The sequence below is a fragment of the Sphaeramia orbicularis genome, chromosome 6 (genome assembly GCF_902148855.1).
Source record: "Sphaeramia orbicularis chromosome 6, fSphaOr1.1, whole genome shotgun sequence".
Lineage (NCBI taxonomy): Eukaryota > Metazoa > Chordata > Actinopteri > Kurtiformes > Apogonidae > Sphaeramia > Sphaeramia orbicularis.
This window is the reverse complement of record NC_043962.1, coordinates 4,162,846-4,179,958: the sequence shown is the minus strand read 5'-3', so window position 1 is coordinate 4,179,958 and position 17,113 is coordinate 4,162,846. Positions and strand designations below refer to the sequence as shown.

Genomic DNA, 17,113 nt, shown 5'->3' with positions numbered 1-17,113 from the left:
AAATAAATATTTTTCTCTGTTTTTTGGGTCAGAAAAATGATTTTAAGCTTCTTTGTAACTAGACTTATATCTATGCTTACAGCACCTTCGTGGTAGATAAGAACAGGGGTATCAAAGTCATTTTAGTTCAGATCCCACATTCACCCTAATTTGATCTCAAATGGATCCTAACAGTAAAATAATACATAACCTATAAGTAACAACTCCACATTTATCTCTTTATTTTAGGGCAAAAAAGTAAAATTGCATTATGAAAATCTTTACATCTACAGGGCATCCTGTAAAAATGTGAATAACACTAACAACTTTGACCAACCTGAAATCTCCTAAGAAAAGGATCCTGTTGGACCCTTTGGTGGGCTGGTTTTGGCCCACGGGCCTTATGTTTGACACCCCTGGATTAAAGCCTCTTTGTTTGCCATGTTCAATATTATCCACAGTCTTAAGTCCAACAGAAGCAGTGTATATGTTTCTTTCCGCGTGTATATTGACGCTGTTATCAGCCCTCTGTCCAACCTGAATTGACGCGTCAAATACCGCACACTGAGGGTTAGGGTCGTCACTGTCTTATATGCTTGACTTGGATGGACAAATTTTTATGTGCAGATTAAGACGCTGGTATTCTTTTATGTATTTTATTTCTGCTTCCAACGTATTTACTGGTCTATATCTCTTGGAACGACTTTAACCCTTTATCGGGCAAGGGACTATTTTTGGTAATTTCGACACACATTACGAAACAGTGATGGCAACAGTTCCAATGAGGACAGTGAGTCAGCAATCTCAGGTCCAATGTGGTCTACAGGGTCTGTTAGGTCCACTTCTGAATGAACAGTGAGTGTACCTGCTTTGTTAGGTATCATGAAGTAATGGTACTAATGTAAGGAATGATGTTCAAGGGATCATGTGGATGTGTCTGGATCAGCACTTATGTTGTTGTGATGTTCTAAAATACATGTTCCTTTCATGTTACATGTGTATTTCTTGTATTTGTTGTACATATACTTCATGGATTTGTTTAGTTCATTTTCACCACATACAGGCAAGAAACCAAACTTCATTGACCTTAATTTTTTTTTTTTTTAACTGACAATAACATTTTTTTGAAATTTCCCAAAAGTAAGTCTTGTTATGCCCTCCAGTAACACACTATGGTTGAAAGTTTGAATTTCAGAGTATTTCTATGAGTGCCCCATGAAGGGTTAATTACAGACTCCGGTCCCAGGATCTGTTATCTCTGATCTAAAACTGGGAAAGAAAACTTTCAGATGTTGTGGTTCCACTGAACAAAACAATCAGCAGAAAGATAAAACTGAACTTTGATTTTTTTTCCATGAAGGATAAATCAGAAGCAACTGGACTTTCATTTCACCTCTAATCTGAGAAGCTTCATCAGGTCTAAATGTGTTTGTGCAGGAGCTGGTTATTCATCCGCTCCAGATGCAAGTTGCCTTGAGAGGTCACATGAGTCGTATTGTGAGTGGTGGGGGTCAGTGTCACCTCCTTCCCTTTGAATGGTTAATGAACCAGTATGTGGGTCTGGCATGGCTTAGATGTTAGGACTGCATTGTAATTAGAAGACAGGTGGTGGCACCAACCCCCACCCCTGTTGAAAGTAGGTCCTTTCAATTTGACATAGAAGTCAAGATTCACTCCTTTCAAACCATACGTCTTCCCTTTCCAGGATGTGGACGTTCTCATCATTAACAGTCTGTCCTTGGTTGTTGAAGTGAAGGTAAACTGCAGAATCCTGCCCTAATGAGGCGGATCTCCAATGTTGTGGGGGAGCAGTTTACTTTCTCCTATATCCAGATCAGTACACTCCTCACTACGTTGAACTGCATAAACCACATTTCTCAGCTGGAACTGGTCTTTAAATACATTCAAAGTCATTTAAAATCACTGAGAAAAGGATAAAGTCTGGATGTAGATGTTTTTTCTAATTGATTGAATCTGGTTCTGCTTTGAGATGCTTTTAAGGAACATTGTTGATTATATTATTAGTACCTTTTGATTCATTGGTGTTTTTAGTTTAGTGTTTTATGTATGTGTTTAGGATAGACATATGGATGAAATGTGTAACTGCTGCTGGAAGGAAGGATGAAAGAGGAAGGAAGGAACCAAATGATATACAGTTGTGGAAAAAATGATTAGACCATCAAGTCATCAAAAACAATTGATATACAATCAAGTACTAACTCCTGTGTGTATCATGTGACTAAAACAAACAGAAAAGAAAACATGGAATGCCTAAAAGCACTGTTTTTGTCAGCACAATGCCATAGATATTGATGTAAGAACTGAAGTGATCTTGGTTATTAAGAAAACCACAGAAAATGTATACATATAAGCTCTGAAATTAAACTCTTATGAGCTATTTTTTGTTATCGTTATATTTGTCCAAACAAATGTATCTTTAGTTGTACCAGGCATTAAAATGAACAAGAAATTGAAGAAAACAAGGGTGGTCTAATAATTTTTTCTGTGACTGTATGTTGTGTCCATGCTGTTGACAATGAAATACAAGTCAAAGGACATTTTTAATATTGCGTTCTTTTTATTTGTGTTTTCTGTATCGTCGCCACCTTTCTGTGTTGGGGGTTGTACATCTGGTAAACGTCTGTACTGACTGACAAATGCACCCGTTGTTGAAGGAAGTAGAATTAGTTTGACTGTTTTCATGATGCCTTGTTCAGACGTTCACCTCTGCACATACTTATCACTGCTACACATTTCTGGGTGAACTTTCACGTAAAACTGACTATAAAAAGACTGGACAATGCACAAATAAGGTTAATGGTGGATAATTATCCTCTGTCTTGATATTTATCCCTTGTAAGTAGACAGTGCTAATTATGTCGTTTAGTAGATTGCACAGCTGGGAACTAATGCATGTGTTGAACCAAAGCTAATTTTACTCTTAGACCTGTTGGTCGTTGTTTGACTCTTGCATTCATCTGTGCTCCTCATATTCTCCTCCAACATGGTCTTGAAATGTGACCTTATTTGGCGCATTAAATACAATACGATGTGTCTAACTCACTGATAAATCCACTTTTTGGAATTATGGATGATGTGACCAAAAATGTTGGATGTGTTTATCAATTGATGCTGATGTTATTGTGATGCTGTTGTTATGTCACCAGTCACAAGTGTTTGCTCCTGGAGGATTCTGTTGGGTTTCTGTAAATTGGCTTAGAGTCTGGTTTCGACCAACTCTCTGTAAAGCCTCATGAAATACCTTTAGTTATGATTTGGCACTATATAAATAAAATTTGATTGATATTTCCAGTAAATGTCTTTTAGAAATTATTTTGGCTTGGAGATTAAATGTATTAAATCTTACATTTTAAAAACAAGAATTGAAAAGGAATGCCCCAAAAATGCTGGTTTTCTGATATTTTCAATGTATATTATAAATATGTTGTTCCACATATTGGTTTATGTCCATTTGTACAACAGATTTCTAAATGCTCCAGCATAAATAACCTGTAAAGTGAATGTATTGTAATGTGCAGATAGTGTTCTGCTCTGACACAAACATTCTTTTGGAATTGAACCCATTCTTTAACAAATTCACATTATTTCACATTTACACCATAGACTGTATCTATGAAACTACAGAAAACCAGCATTTGGACTGAATTTATATTTATTAGTAGTGACTCAAACATGGTAAAGTTCCATTGTTTTTATTCTGGAGGCATTTTACTGATGGAGCGATCTTATAAGTTTTGGTCCAAAGTTAAAGTTGGAAAAACTAGATGGTTTAAACATTTTTAAAGGTCAGAATTTGACAAACACTTGCCAAACAATTGAGCATTTGGTGATTACAGAACATCAAAACACCCCTAACAATAAAATGTTTGTTTAGCATCAATGCATGAGGAAAAATTAAGAAAAACAGCACAACATTAAAGCATTTTGAGTTTAGATTAGATCCCTCAGGACATCAAGGTTCTTTTAGCAACACAACAACAAATGTACACATAAGAAATACTACAAGAAAATGGTAATAACAATAGCTATACAAACAATAGTGAAAAAACATGCAATTGCAGATTAGAAAATACTACTAGAGAAAATAAAGTAGTAATGATGATAAAGTAAAAAACTATGTTATAATATGTGCTGTGTGTAGATAGGTAGATAAACTGCTAATGATTATAAAGTGGTTATTATTATTATTATTATTATTATTATTATTATTATTATTATTATTATTATTATTATTACAGAAGTGGAAACAACTAAATGACCAACAACAAACTAACATGGCATACTGAAAGTTTCCACACACATAAAATGGTCAAAAGAAAATTTTACAATCGTACAATACTATAAAAGGCAAGAATTGTTATTGTTTTATTACACAGTTGTGTTTTACAGCTTTACAAATGTGCAGATATGTTTTATCGTTGTCATAACTGATCATGACCTAAATACGCTTGTCTTCACGCTCTGCTCATGTCATGTCAGTGGAATGGCTCGAATTACTAAATTTTGTATCCAGAGGAGTTTGATACCTAACTACTGAACAGTGGGTTTGATTCCCACACAGTCTGCTGTCAGTGGTGCGGGTGGATCCATTGGTCTGTAATGGCCTGTTTTCCATGTGTAGGTTTCTTCTGGAGGCTCTGGAGGATCTCGACAGCAGTCTGAAGAAGCTCAACTCCAGGTTGTTCGTAATCCGAGGCCAGCCCACTGATGTTTTCCCGAGGCTCTTTAAGGTCTGTACCACTGCCTTATCCATACTATACTATAATATAGTTTTCTATTGGGATAAATATTATTGCATTGATTAGTTTGGTTTAAATGTTTTTATTAAAATTTTATTTAACGTTTATTTAACCAGATAAATTTCCATGGAGGTCGAAATCTTTTACAAGGGTGACCTGGCCAAGAGGTCAAGCAGCACACACCATCCCATAATGATAAACAAATTAAAAATATTGGTAAACTATACTATCTGGACAGAAGTATTGAGACACATGTCTACAGCTGTAAGATGTCCTGTTCTTGAGGATTTGGCAAATAAACATCAAAATTTCCTTAAAGTTTAACGGGAGATTTTTCTTCATCAGTGAGATGTGAAGAAAGTAGATGATTAGTTGTAGAAAATTTACAGTCAGAGCATGAAAAATATTTTTGAAATTTATAGGTAGAACATTTAAAATCAGTCATGGATAACAAAAAATCATTGAGGGAAATGAAGTAAAAACTATCTCTGAGGCATTTTGGAAGTAAAGATAACAATTTAAACAATTTAATTTTTCAAACTAACTAATGCAATGATATTTATCCCAATATAAAACCATATTGTGACGTGTCATTATTATGTTCAATCCCAAACCCCTGTTGGAAAAGAAACACCTGAATTCAGCGTGTCCATATTGTGTATTGGTGGTTTTTACTGCTCTATTCACAGTGGAGTCTGTAATGGGATGCACTGACTGTTCTCAGTTCTGAGGAGCTTCCCGTGGGGATTTAGTTGTGGACAGGGAGGAGCATATCTATACAACAGCACTTATGTAACACAACGCTGCTTTTCCATAGGGTTAGAGCTCTAGCAGTTTATACTTCACATCCAGGAGCCAGAGCCAATGACCCGATACGGCGGAGTTTAGGTCCAATGAAGGCACCAGATAATTAAAACTGACCATGTGTTTTACAGGGTCATATGTTAAGCCTGGCTTTGGACCCAACTGTGGTCACGTTCAGACTGAGATCAGGTCCTGTAGTGGATGAAAACTCAGCCATGTGACTGGGCTCACCTGAGAATTCAGAAGAGACAAAACACAACTCCAGTCTACTTTGTGATGTGGATTTTATAGTTTTCCACTTTGGTTTGTGGGTGTATCTGGGTTGTAGCATTTTCTTTAAATTCACAGAAGATTTGGGTGCATAAGCTAGGCAAGGTCCTTCATAAAAAAATATGTAATTAGATGTGGTTTTCCAACTTTATGATCAAATCTATGAACAAAAAATCGGGAAACGGAGCAAATAAAAAAGCTGAAAAATAAAACTTCATAAAGGAGTCATTAGAGATGAAAACAGTAATTTTTGCCTGTCAACGCTAATATTAGTCTAAATTAGGGGTGTCAAATATACGGCCTGTGGACAAGACAGGCCTGTGGGATGAATCTATGAAAAGTAAAAATTACAGTGACAATATTAACAATCAAGGATGTTAAAGCTGCGTTTGACTTTTGTCACCAGTTTTTCATCAAATCTGTAAAACCCAAGTCATAGACTAAGTATCACCAATCTGTAAGTCTTTCTGTGATTACGCACCTGAATCTCTTCCCTCACAGTCAACAATTTCAAAGTGATCTCCACCATAAACAATTCATTTGTTTACAAATGGAGCCGGTAGGTCACTCGGGCATTTTCAGAAATTTATCACGACGTGCATTGTGAGAAGCGGAAGTTCACGCAGCTGCAGTAGCAAGAGGCAGTGAAGCCATTTCTGTGTTTGTCGCTGCTGCGGCCATTACTGTGTGGAGCTCCGCTGCTAAAAGTAATGAAAACCTTCTGTCTCTCACGACTGCACTCTGCTACTCTCTGCTCCGCCCACTTCCACCCTCCCAACCAATGCAGACCTGTACCCTTAAGTGTTACAGACCAACAGAATGAACCCAATCTCAGCTAAAAGATGACATTTGAACAATCTCAACAGTGAGAACAGTTCAGGAGTTACGGGAATTTGAATGCCGTAAAATGCAAAATATGCCACCAGAAACGCAGCTGTCTTAAAAGGGTTAAAAAAAAAAGGAAGCGATTTTTATATCTTAATGTCTTCGATACAGAATTAATGTGGTCTGGTTTCCCTGCAGGAGTGGAAGGTGACCCGGCTGACGTTTGAATATGACCCAGAGCCTTATGGGAAGGAGCGGGATGGCGCCATCATCAAGATGGCTCAGGAGTTTGGAGTGGAAACCGTCATCAGAAACTCCCACACCCTGTACAACCTAGACAGGTCTGAGCCACACGCAGTATTCACACACACCCGTTCTGTTCATGTGTTAATGCAGAATATTCACACAGTGCAGTGAAGACACGCTGCATATTTGAGCACATGTTCTGAGAGCTTTGGATTCTGAGTCACTCTGAACGCACCATCCTGTTTGGTGCCCTGTGTCGAGAAATCATGTGTTTGACTTTTTTTTTTTTTTTTCTTTTTTTTTTTGTTCAGATGCTGGTTTTTAGACAGTGAATAAATGACATGAAATTTAGATTTTTGAATTTTTGACAAATTTTTTGAAATATTAAAAATTTGCATTTACTTCTAATGGTTCATATTTTAATGGTTTATAACCTGTAAATAGTTAGCTATATCAATATAGTTACTATTGAGCACTGATAGGAAGTCTTATATGGGCTTTGATTTGGGTCCATGACCTGTGACCTTGAAGGGTCAAACTGAGGGTCACCAGTGTCTAGATTTCAACAACCTTCTTCTCCAAAACTCCTGGTTGGATTAATTTCAAGTTTATGTGCATCTTCCTTGAGATGATGTGTACAAAGTTTGTTCACAGTTTTGAGAAGTTAAGATTTTTGATGAAGTTTTGAAATATTAGAAATTTTCCTTTACTTATAATGGTCCATGTTTTGATGATTTATAACATATACTCATTTAGAATCAGAATACTTTATTAGTAGCTTCATTCAAGTATAATAAAGTAGCAGGAAAGAAATTATCAATACAAAACCAAATGTGTATGTATATATTTACATATATTGTATATTACAGTACACAATTAGAACAGCAATTTGTACAATGTGTATTAGACAATATATTATCAGTATGATAATTAAGTAATTATACATAAACAAAAGTGTGCCTTAATATTTTCACAAAAAATTAGCATTTTAAATTCGCATTTGTTTTTCTGATGCAGCCACGCCTTTTGAAACATAAAAACAAATTTCCGCAGATATGTCTTGCTATTTGAGATTCCGTACATATTCTAGCACCTTCCAATACTTAATGCAGTGTGTAGAGTTGAAGTTGGGGTAAAATGATATGTGTGCAGTGTCGCATGCAGAGCCCTCCAGTGGCCATGTGGTGTCATTGTAGTTACCCCACCCCCCACTACGAGTGGAGTGGAGTCATAACCAGGCCTGGCTGTGGCTCCAGTGCACAGGGATGAGCAGTATTACAGCACTGGATTACATAATGAAATGGAATATTAGCAGCATGTGTGCGTTACAGCACAGGGCTGTGTGTGTGTGAGGTGGGGCTCTGCTTTGTGTGTGTGTGTGTGTGCACCAGCTGGTTGGTCTATGTCGGTAGTCGCAGACATGTGCACGGCTTACTGCGCTCATTGATAGTAGTCACAGCCAATGGGCCAATAGGAGGCTGGCTCTACTGCAAATCCACCAACGAGCATCCAGACAGGTTGTATAAGATACAAACTATAAATACAGACTCTAGTCCGTCAAATGCACCAGCACCACAACCTGCACAGACTGAGGTGGAAATACAGTTGTCTGTGTAGATTTCACTAAAGCATTTGGATTAATTAGGTTTATCGTGAAAATCAGTGCAATCCTAGATAAAACCATCCACGGTTAATGACTGATATTAACATGATTATCCGTGAAGATCAGCTGTTCATTTTAGTCCAATGTAATTATATATCGGGATAAAATGACATTTTCAAGTAGAACAAAGTATTCTGTGTTTTATTGTTTTACTTTTTTTGCTGTTGTGAAGGTACTGCGTCCGTCATTTGTTGTCATCTTCATTAGCAGTTTCTTCAAACATCTTATCCAAAACTACTGGTTGGATTCACTTCAATTTTTTTTTTTTTTTATGCAGCTTCTTTGGGACAATGTCTACAAATTATGTTCACAGTTTTGAGATATTTCAATTTTGGAATTTTTGACATTTTTTAAAAAAAAATTATATTTAAATTGTGCCTTTACTTATAATGGTCCATATTTTAGTGGTTTATACCATGTAAATGGTTACAGATACCAATAAAGTTACTATTGATCACTGATAGGAAGTCATATACAGACTTCCATTTGGTTCCATGACCTTTGACCTTGAAGGGTCAAACTTTAGGTCACCAATTTGTAGATTTTAACAATCTTCTTCTCTCAAACTACTGGTCAGATTCATTTCAATTTTTTTATGCAGCTTCCTATGGACATTGTCTGTGAAATTTTTTCACAGTTTTGAGAATATTTGAATTTTTGACATTTTTTTGAAACACCTGATTCTTACTTTGTCTTTGAATAGATAAATGGATGGAAAGATTTACAAATTTTTGAAAAAAGCAATTTAAATATTGAAAGTCAAGACTTAAGCAGAATAATGTTTGCCTTGGTTTGAATGAACTACCCAAAAGGGACAGTGATGTATTTATTCTAGTTTACAGAGTATAAGTGATCAGGAGGGGTGGGGCTATTGATAAGCTCTGCCTACTTTTTCACTTGTTGTTTTGTAATAAAAAGCAACATTCTAATAGTTTTTGCAGCTCAACTGATGTAAAGAAGTTATCAAAATATCACTTATGGCCTAAAACAAATACATGAATCAAATCCAAACAAACTTGGAATCATTTACCAACTCTTATATTTATGCTTGACCTGCAGGATCTAAATTACAGGTGTCAAACATATGGCCCATGGCCCAAAACCAGTTCTCCAAAGGGTCCATTCCAGCCCATGGGATGAATTTGCAAAGTTGCATTGATCATACAGTTGTATATTTTTCAGTTCCAGATGCCCATTACTAAATCTATTTCTCTAGATCCACTGTGATATCTAAGTTCTAATATACATGTGTAAATAATAATCTGAGCCATAATAATGTTAAAATTCTACTTTGTTTTTCTTAAGAAATTTCAGGTTGTTCATGGAAGTTCAGGTTATTCATTTTTTTGTTTAAGGATAGTTGTTGAATGTAAACATTTTCACCCTGTAATTTTACGTTTTTGCGCAAAGTCAAAGAGGAAAAATTGTAGGTGTCATTATTTCTAAGTTATAATACTATTATTTTATTGGTCTAGTTCTTTTGAGATCATATTGGGCTGAATGTGGAAGCTGAATTAAAATGAGTTTGACAGCCCTGATCTAAAGACTATAATTATCTTATAAGTATATATTAGTATCAATAGTAATCTGTCTGTGATGCATTCCTCTATTACAGATTTGGACTTTCAGACCTAATGTCAAACTGAATATGACCTATAACATAATGATAATACAACAGACACATTAGTCTTAAATTGTCTTTAGAAACTGCTGGAATCCTTTGAGTCATGTTATAAAACTGCACCATTTGAACATAATTTTAAACATAAAACACACTGTTTTGAGTCACAGGATGTTACATCAGTTCTGCTCCAGTTGAGTTCTACCTGTGTCTTTTCTTTGTTTGTTTGTACAGGATAATAGAGATGAACAACAACAGTCCTCCTCTGACCTTTAAGCGTTTCCAGACTATTGTGAGCAGACTGGAATTACCCAGAAGGCCACTGGCTCCCATCACAAGGCAGCAGATGGACAAGTGTTGCTCTAAAATATCAGACAATCATGACCAGCTCTACAATATACCTTCACTGGAAGAGCTAGGTTGGTATTTTTATTCCATGTTTGACATTTGGGCTTCTCTGATATGACAGAATTAACCCTTAAAGACCCAAACAGCCACTGGAAACCTAAACCATCTACTGATCTAACATGTTTAATAACTTCTCATCCACCAATCCTATCAGTAAATAATTGGTGTAAAATACAGTTATTCATCTTTGCATGGTCATCAGATATGACCCATTTGGATGTTCAGAGGCTCCGTAGTTACCATGGAAACAGTCATCCTCTACAACATTGATTCACCAGTAAAACCCATGGAGTTGGATCAATGACAGTGGATGGAGACACTGGGTTAATGTTCAGTTAATGAGAGATTTGACTGAAAAAGCCAAATCTTCAGTTTTCTGTTTCTGATAGAATAACCTTCAACTTTAACCTGAGCTTTTATGAATATCTACACAATCAGTAAAATGGATATAGGAAAATGCCTGGTTTTCACCAAAAAATAACAAAATACAGCAGATATGATAAATGGTGATGAAACTCTATTTATTTAAACAAGGTTATATAGAGGGAAAAATACATTTTTGTAATTGCCACAAGTAACACCGGGTCTTTGTGGGTTAATTTAACCCTTCGTAACCTCTCAGGCTGTTTGTGTCCTTGTTTCACTGAACCTTATGTCTGTGTTATAGTTGATAACATTGTTTATTTTTTGACATCATGCATGTGTGCGTTAGCAACTATTGTTGTACATCACAACAGTATGTCAAGGTGAGAGGAGTTTGCTTTCACTTTCTCACAGCTTTATCTACAGAGTTTTATAACCCACTACGTCCTCCACAGACAAATTTGTCGCGTTACTTTTAGAATTCTGTTCAGCATGCATGATGTAGACCATGTTGCAAAAATTTAAAGGGGAAGGATCGGTCTTATGGATTGGTTGCTTTTACAGATTTTTTTTTTTTATTGATTTATTTCAAATATGGAATGATACAAGCTTCCTGATTGCTACTAATTGACTTTGCACAACATAATATAGAAATGAAAATGCAAGGAAGCATAAAATGATGATACACAAAAAAAGAATAAAATGCTATAATGTTTATCTGGGCCGATATCCGATCCTAAAATCGGATCAGTGCAAACTTAAAGTCAATGAGGCATTTTTTACGAGGGTCCAACACTGAATAAAAACTATTAATGCCTTTAAATCAGTGTGATTGATTTTCTGACTTTGTAAACTCATGCTCAGGTTTTCAGACGAGTGGTTTACCTCCAGCTGTGTGGAGGGGAGGAGAGTCGGAGGCCTTGGACAGACTTGGCAAACACCTGGACAGAAAGGTAAACCCACCCCTCATACACTAGTACTGATTACTGATCAGTTCCACCAGTGCTCAGTTTACTATAGATTAGACAGAGGAACAAAGAGAAGGGACTGTAAATAAGTAGTAAATGAGTAAAACTGTGATAACAAGCCACCAAAACCCATAAGGGTGAAGTTTCACGTAAGTAAGTGTATTTTGGTGTCATCAGACCACAGGACATGGTTCCAGTAATCCATATCCTTAGTCTGCTTGTCTTTAGCTAACTGTCTGGCTTTCTTGTGCATCATCTTTGGTTCAGATGTTGGCAACCCTGTTTGAGGAGAACGAGGTGAGGAGTATAAAGACAAGTGTGTCTTACCCACAGTCAGTCATGGTGGTGGGGGTGTCAGCACAGGGGAGCTACAGTTCATTGAGGGAACCATGAATGCCAACATGTACTGTGACATACAGAAGCAGAACGTGATCCCTCCCTTCGTAAACTAGGCCACAGAGCAGTATTCCAACATGATAACGACAAAAACACACCTCCAAGACAACCACTGCCTTGCTAAAGAAGCTGAGGGTAAAGGCGATGGAGTGGCCAAGCATGTCTCCAGACCTAAACCCTACTGAGCATCTGTGGGGCATCCTCAAACAGAAGGTGGAGGTGCGCAAGGTCTCTAACATCCACCAGCTCTGTGATGTCATCATGGAGGAGTGGAAGAGAATTCCAGTGGCCACCTGTGAAGCTCTGGTGAACTCCAAGAGGGTTAAGGCAGTGCTGGAAAATACTGGTCACACAAAATACTGACACTTTGGGGCCAACTTGGACATTTTCACTTAGGGGTGTTCTCACTTTTGTTGCCAATGGTTTAGGCCAGGGATGTCAAACTCATTTTCTTCCGGGGGCCACATTCAGCCCAATTTAATCTGAAGTGGGCCAGACCAGTAAAATAACAGCATGATAGCCAATAAATAATGACAACTCCAAATTGTTTTAGTGCAAAAAATAACATTAAATTATGCCAGTATTTACATTTACAAACTATCCAAATAAAAAAAGATGTGAATAACCTGAAAAAAATGCAATTTAAGAAATATCAGTACAGTTTTACCAATATTATGCCTTGACTTATCATTTATACATATGCATTACAGATCAGATTTCCAAAGGCACAAAACATTTGTAACAGTAACAGGCAGAATATTGTTAAAATTGCACGAAATTCTCCTTAGACATTTCAGGTTGTTCATGTTTGTTCAGGTTATTTACATTTTATTGTTAAAGGATAGTTTGTTAATGTAAACATTTTCATAATTTAATGTTTTTTGCACTAAATCAAAGGGAAAAAATAGTGGTGTTATTATATTATTTTTGAGTTTGATGCCCTAATTTGCACTTTGTAAATTCATCTCACAGGCCGGATTGGAACCTTTGACGGGCTGGTTTCGGCCCCTGGGCCGCATGTTTGACACCTGTGGTTTAGACATTAATGGCTGTTGAGTTATTTTGAGGAGACAGTAAACTTACACTGTTACACAAGCTGTACACTGACAACTGTACATTGTATCAAAGTATCATTTCTTCACTGTTGTCCCATGAAAAGATATAATTAAATATTTGCAGAAATGTGAGGGGTTTACTCACTTTTGTGAGATACTGGATAGATGGATAGATAGATATATTTCTATGTCAAATAATCATGAGCAGGACATCTTGCAGCAGGAGAAAGGATGTGTCCCAATATTTTTGTCCATATAGTTTATAAACATCAATATTTAATTAAAGTTTAATGGGAGATTTGAATTAGAAAATTATTTACAGACAGAGCAATGATATTTATCCCAATATAAAACTATATTCTGACATTTGTCATTTTTGTTTTGTGTCCTAGAAACCTATTAGAAAAGAAACACCTGAAATTAACGTGTCCAAATACTTGTCAATCAATCAAACTTGATTTCTATAGCACTTTTCATACATGGTACATGTAGCACAAAGTGCTTCACAACAAACCCCCCACTGTCCTGCAGTTGCAAATAAAAATACAAGCAACAAAATAAACTTGTGTCCATATAGTTGACGTTGTTGGTCTTTGTGGGTTAAAGTAGATTTGACTGACAGGGGTTGAGGTATCTGAAGTGATCAGGTGTGTTCAGATGATGAATGGAACCTCCTAACCTCATACTTTTCCGTGTGTGTAGGTGTGGGTGGCCAACATCGAACACCCCCGGGTCAGTACCTGTTCTCTGTACGCCAGCCCCACCGGCCTCAGCCCATACCTGCGCTTCGGATGTCTGTCCTGCAGGGTTCTGTACTACAACCTGAGGGAGCTGTACATGAAGGTACCACTGCGAAAACCACAGCACCACATCAACATATACAGTAAAACGGTCTCAGACACCCTTAAAATTATACACAATCTCAAACGTCATCATGAAATACTGACGGGGAAAAAAAAATAATTTCTGTGTTTGTACAGGTGTGGCTACATCAGACACAAGCAAATGATTTTAGTGTATTTTTTGTGTATGTTAGTGTATTGTAGCATATGGCTTGTGTATTTTATTGTATTTTTGGACCATTTTAATGTATTCTAGCATATTTTAGTGTATCCTTGTGTATTTTTTGTGCATGTTTCTCCATCAAAATGTAAACAAAACAAGCACTAAATCAGAGATGACGCATGTTCTATTCATAATGTGTTTTTGACACATTTTTCTTTTTTCATTTTCTACAAATACTGTAACTGGTTTCTTAATTCTTCATAATGTAAGTAAAAAAAAATATACAGAAGGAGCGTGTGTGTTTGGAGAATGGAACAATACTGGACACAGTTCAGTGACTTAAAAGTGATTCAGAATGTAATAAATCACAAATGCATGTGGTTAACTAAACCTCTTTTCCACCACTGTATGAACTGCTGTAGAAGCAAGTTTGAAATGACCCTGAACTTCGTCAGATTTATTTCTGTTCGTGTTTTATCATCCGTACATTGCAACATCTAGTTAAATCATTGTTCTCGAATAAATGTCTGTATTTGTGTCTTGTGTTTCCCGTGGGTTCGTCAGCTGCGGAAGCGCTGCAGTCCTCCCTTATCCCTGTTCGGTCAGCTCTTATGGAGGGAGTTCTTCTACACGGCCGCCACCAACAACCCAAACTTCGACCGCATGGAGGGAAACCCCATCTGTGTCCAGGTGAAACATGACGGGAGGGGGTCAATACTGGGATGAAACATCCACTAATGTCCAGCTTTAGAAAGCGTCATCAAAGGAAAAAAATACTGTTGTACTTAATCAGACGATAAGTAAATATCAGTATTATTGACCTATTAACCTTTAAAGACCCAAACATCCACCATCGACCAAAACCATCCACTGATATAAACTGTTTAGTACCTGTTGTTCCACTAATCCTATCAATCCATGTAAATAACTGGTATAAAATACAGTTTCTCATCTTTTCACGGTCATCAGATATGACCCATTTGGATGTTCAGAGGTTCCGTAGTTACCGTGGAAACACTGTCATCTTCTATAACATGGATTTACCAGTAAAACCCATGGAATTTGATATGTATATTGATAATACAGGGTTCCCACAGGGTCTTCAATCTTGAATTTACAAGCATTTAATACCTTTTAAAAAAAGTCTTTTAAAAGGTATTAAATTTGACATGGTAGGTCTTAAGTTCTGTTGCCATAAACTTGCTGGCTGTATTGTGTTTAAATATGTCTGTTAAATGTCCAACCTTTAAAGAAAGTAATGCTGGTTGACTCGGTTCCACCTATTCCAACCTGACGATTTATATTGAAATTAGGAACAAATTAGTAATTTTGCAGCCCCCGATGAGAGATGACTACAGAACACACCTGACACATGTGCAGCAGTTAGTTGCCTGAGAAAGCTGACTTTGGGAACTTTAAGGGACAACTCGCAGGGGGAAATGCAAATGTAACACTGCCTGGTGGGAGAAAAGAGCATTCTCGACTTTACTGACACGACTGGAGGGGAATGTGTTCAAAGTTCACTGTACCTTGTACAAGAAATCAGTTCAATTTGAATGGGAATGGAAGCGTTGGAGTCAATAAATACATTTTCCTAAACTCTAGGGGTCACAATATCTTGCCAGTATGGCTGTGGGCATTAAATTCTATTCTAAATAGTCTTAAAAAATCTTAAATTTAACATGTTGAAACTTGGAGGAACCCTGTAAAAAATAGATATATATTGGTTTTGTGTGAGTGAAATGATGGTACACTCAAACTTCCTATTATTGTCTTGTGCTCATGTTTGACTACGTCACTTCCGTTTTCTATGATTTTAATTGTTTTTACAGATGCGCAGACTTAAAACAATGGAATAAATCAGATTATCCTGTATACATGCATGAAGACGTATTAGTGATAAACCCAGGTGTGTTAATCTGATTTGTCATAATCAGGTTACTGCTCTTATTTAATCAAGTACATCAGATTATCCTGTTTACCTGATCACTTGAATAATCCAATAATTTAATAAAGAAACTCAGATTTGGGGAAAGTGGGATTTGGGCCAGTTTTACTTGCAGTGTGAACATAGCCTTACACACCACTCCTCCCATTAAAACAGTGGAACCCCACCACCGTCCTGTCCAACCTGAGTCTGTGTTTTGTCCAGATTCCGTGGGACCAGAACCCCGAGGCTCTGGCCAAGTGGGCGGAGGGTCGGACGGGTTTTCCCTGGATTGACGCCATCATGACCCAGCTGAGGCAGGAGGGCTGGATCCACCACCTGGCCCGACACGCCGTGGCCTGTTTCCTGACCCGGGGAGACCTGTGGATCAGCTGGGAGAGCGGCATGAAGGTACCACGGCCCAGTTTAGGGCTGATGATTCAACAGTCTATTTTTACTGGTGGTAACCCTTTTAGGACGGTTGTGTCTCTGGCACCACAGGTCATTTAAATGATCATAACTCCTGAACAGTTTACACTTTTGAGATTGGGTTCTTTCTATTGGTCTACAACACTTTAGGGTAGAGGTCTGCATTGGGGTGGAAGTGGGTGGAGCAGAGTACAGTCGATGAGGGGGAGATGGAAAATTTGTATTACTTTTGTCAGTGTTTAGTGAGGTTTTAGCAGTGAATTCATGGAAATCATTGTATATAATAGTGATAATGCAGTTTGGAGTCTTCTGCTGATGGGTTTTGACAGTTTTTGCTGCATTTTGCTGTTTTGTCCCCCCCCCCACTGTTTTTATCTTTATTTTGTGGTTTGTA

General features: G+C 37.2%; 1 protein-coding gene across 1 annotated transcript in view; it reads left to right on the top strand.

The window, feature by feature from the left end:
- The window catches only part of cry2 (cryptochrome circadian regulator 2), a 30,518-nt gene that overhangs the window by 3,415 nt on the left and 9,990 nt on the right, over nt 1-17,113 (top strand). Inside the window, exons 2-8 of the mRNA XM_030136128.1 lie at nt 4,622-4,730; nt 6,837-6,979; nt 10,403-10,587; nt 11,804-11,892; nt 14,061-14,201; nt 14,928-15,053; nt 16,516-16,701. Coding sequence (XP_029991988.1) covers nt 4,622-4,730; nt 6,837-6,979; nt 10,403-10,587; nt 11,804-11,892; nt 14,061-14,201; nt 14,928-15,053; nt 16,516-16,701 — 979 coding nt within the window. The remainder of the gene's footprint in view (nt 1-4,621; nt 4,731-6,836; nt 6,980-10,402; nt 10,588-11,803; nt 11,893-14,060; nt 14,202-14,927; nt 15,054-16,515; nt 16,702-17,113) is intronic.